This window comes from Myotis davidii, unplaced genomic scaffold (assembly GCF_000327345.1).
Source record: "Myotis davidii unplaced genomic scaffold, ASM32734v1 scaffold48, whole genome shotgun sequence".
NCBI classification, from domain to species: Eukaryota; Metazoa; Chordata; class Mammalia; order Chiroptera; family Vespertilionidae; genus Myotis; species Myotis davidii.
The window spans coordinates 213,774-214,759 of record NW_006299393.1 but is presented as its reverse complement, the minus strand read 5'-3'; the positions used below and the strand labels follow the sequence as shown (position 1 = coordinate 214,759).

Below are 986 nucleotides of genomic sequence, written 5' to 3'. Positions count from 1 at the left end.
TGATACACACAAAGGGAATGATCTAAAAGAATAGTACTTATCTCTGAGTGGGTAGGGTTATGAGTTGTGCTTTTAAAAAAAATTCCTTTGTAATTTCATACCTGTTTTATAAAAAGCACATATTATTATTAAAAATACACAAAAAATACAAAGTATTATAGGTGATTTTAAAAAACAAGTAACAAGTTTGTGGGAAAGTGAAAGGAATAAATTTAAACTAGACAAATAGAAAATACTAACAGTAGAAATATATAATGGTAACTTCTTTGTATCATTGCCAAATAAAATCCGTACCTGCCTGCCTGGAATAGAAAAATCAAAACTATTACATGAATTCTCAGTTTTGACTGACATAGCACAGTCCAGCCCTCCAGTTAGGGCTGCTCCTTGGTGCTTTGACAATCAAGACAATAAAAGACGGAGAGTTTACATATCACCTAACTTATTCCCACTTATCAAAATGCAAAATTTTAAATATTTCATTACTTGTCATAACAAGCATGGCATAAAAAATTATGATCTCCCACTAAGATAGTATCCATGTTTTGTATAAATTTTAATACAAAGAGTGAAGCAGAGAATTTCTAACATACATTTGGTAAAAATTTCATGAAACTAGTATTTGTGAGAGCACTCGAAAGCATTTTCATGTCATTTCCAGCACTGCCATTTGTGCTACTGGTCACAAAGAGCATATAAAAATCACCCTCCTTAACAGCATGCTGCAATAATGAAACCAAAACTATTTTACATAAATCTAAAGATTGACTTTTGATTTAATCCCAAAATTAATAATTATTTTGGCTGGATGAGTAAAGGGAAGTGGGAAGAGGTGCCAAATAGCTAGTCCTCATCCACCATAACCAGATGTCAATATAAATGTCTAAAGTTTATATATAAAGAAAGGTTAGTGAAGCATTATTTAGACACATGTACAGAAGTACAAGAAACAGATTAAATGAGATTAAAACAGCTTCATCTAAAAT

At 31.0% G+C, this 986-nt stretch overlaps 1 protein-coding gene across 1 annotated transcript in view; it reads right to left on the bottom strand.

Annotated features, from left to right (window-relative positions):
- CRYBG3 (crystallin beta-gamma domain containing 3) overlaps positions 1-986 on the bottom strand; it is a 144,695-nt gene that overhangs the window by 130,558 nt on the left and 13,151 nt on the right. The window contains 2 exon segments of the mRNA XM_015571272.1: positions 295-302; positions 594-722. Of these exon segments, the coding sequence (XP_015426758.1) occupies positions 295-302; positions 594-722 (137 nt within the window).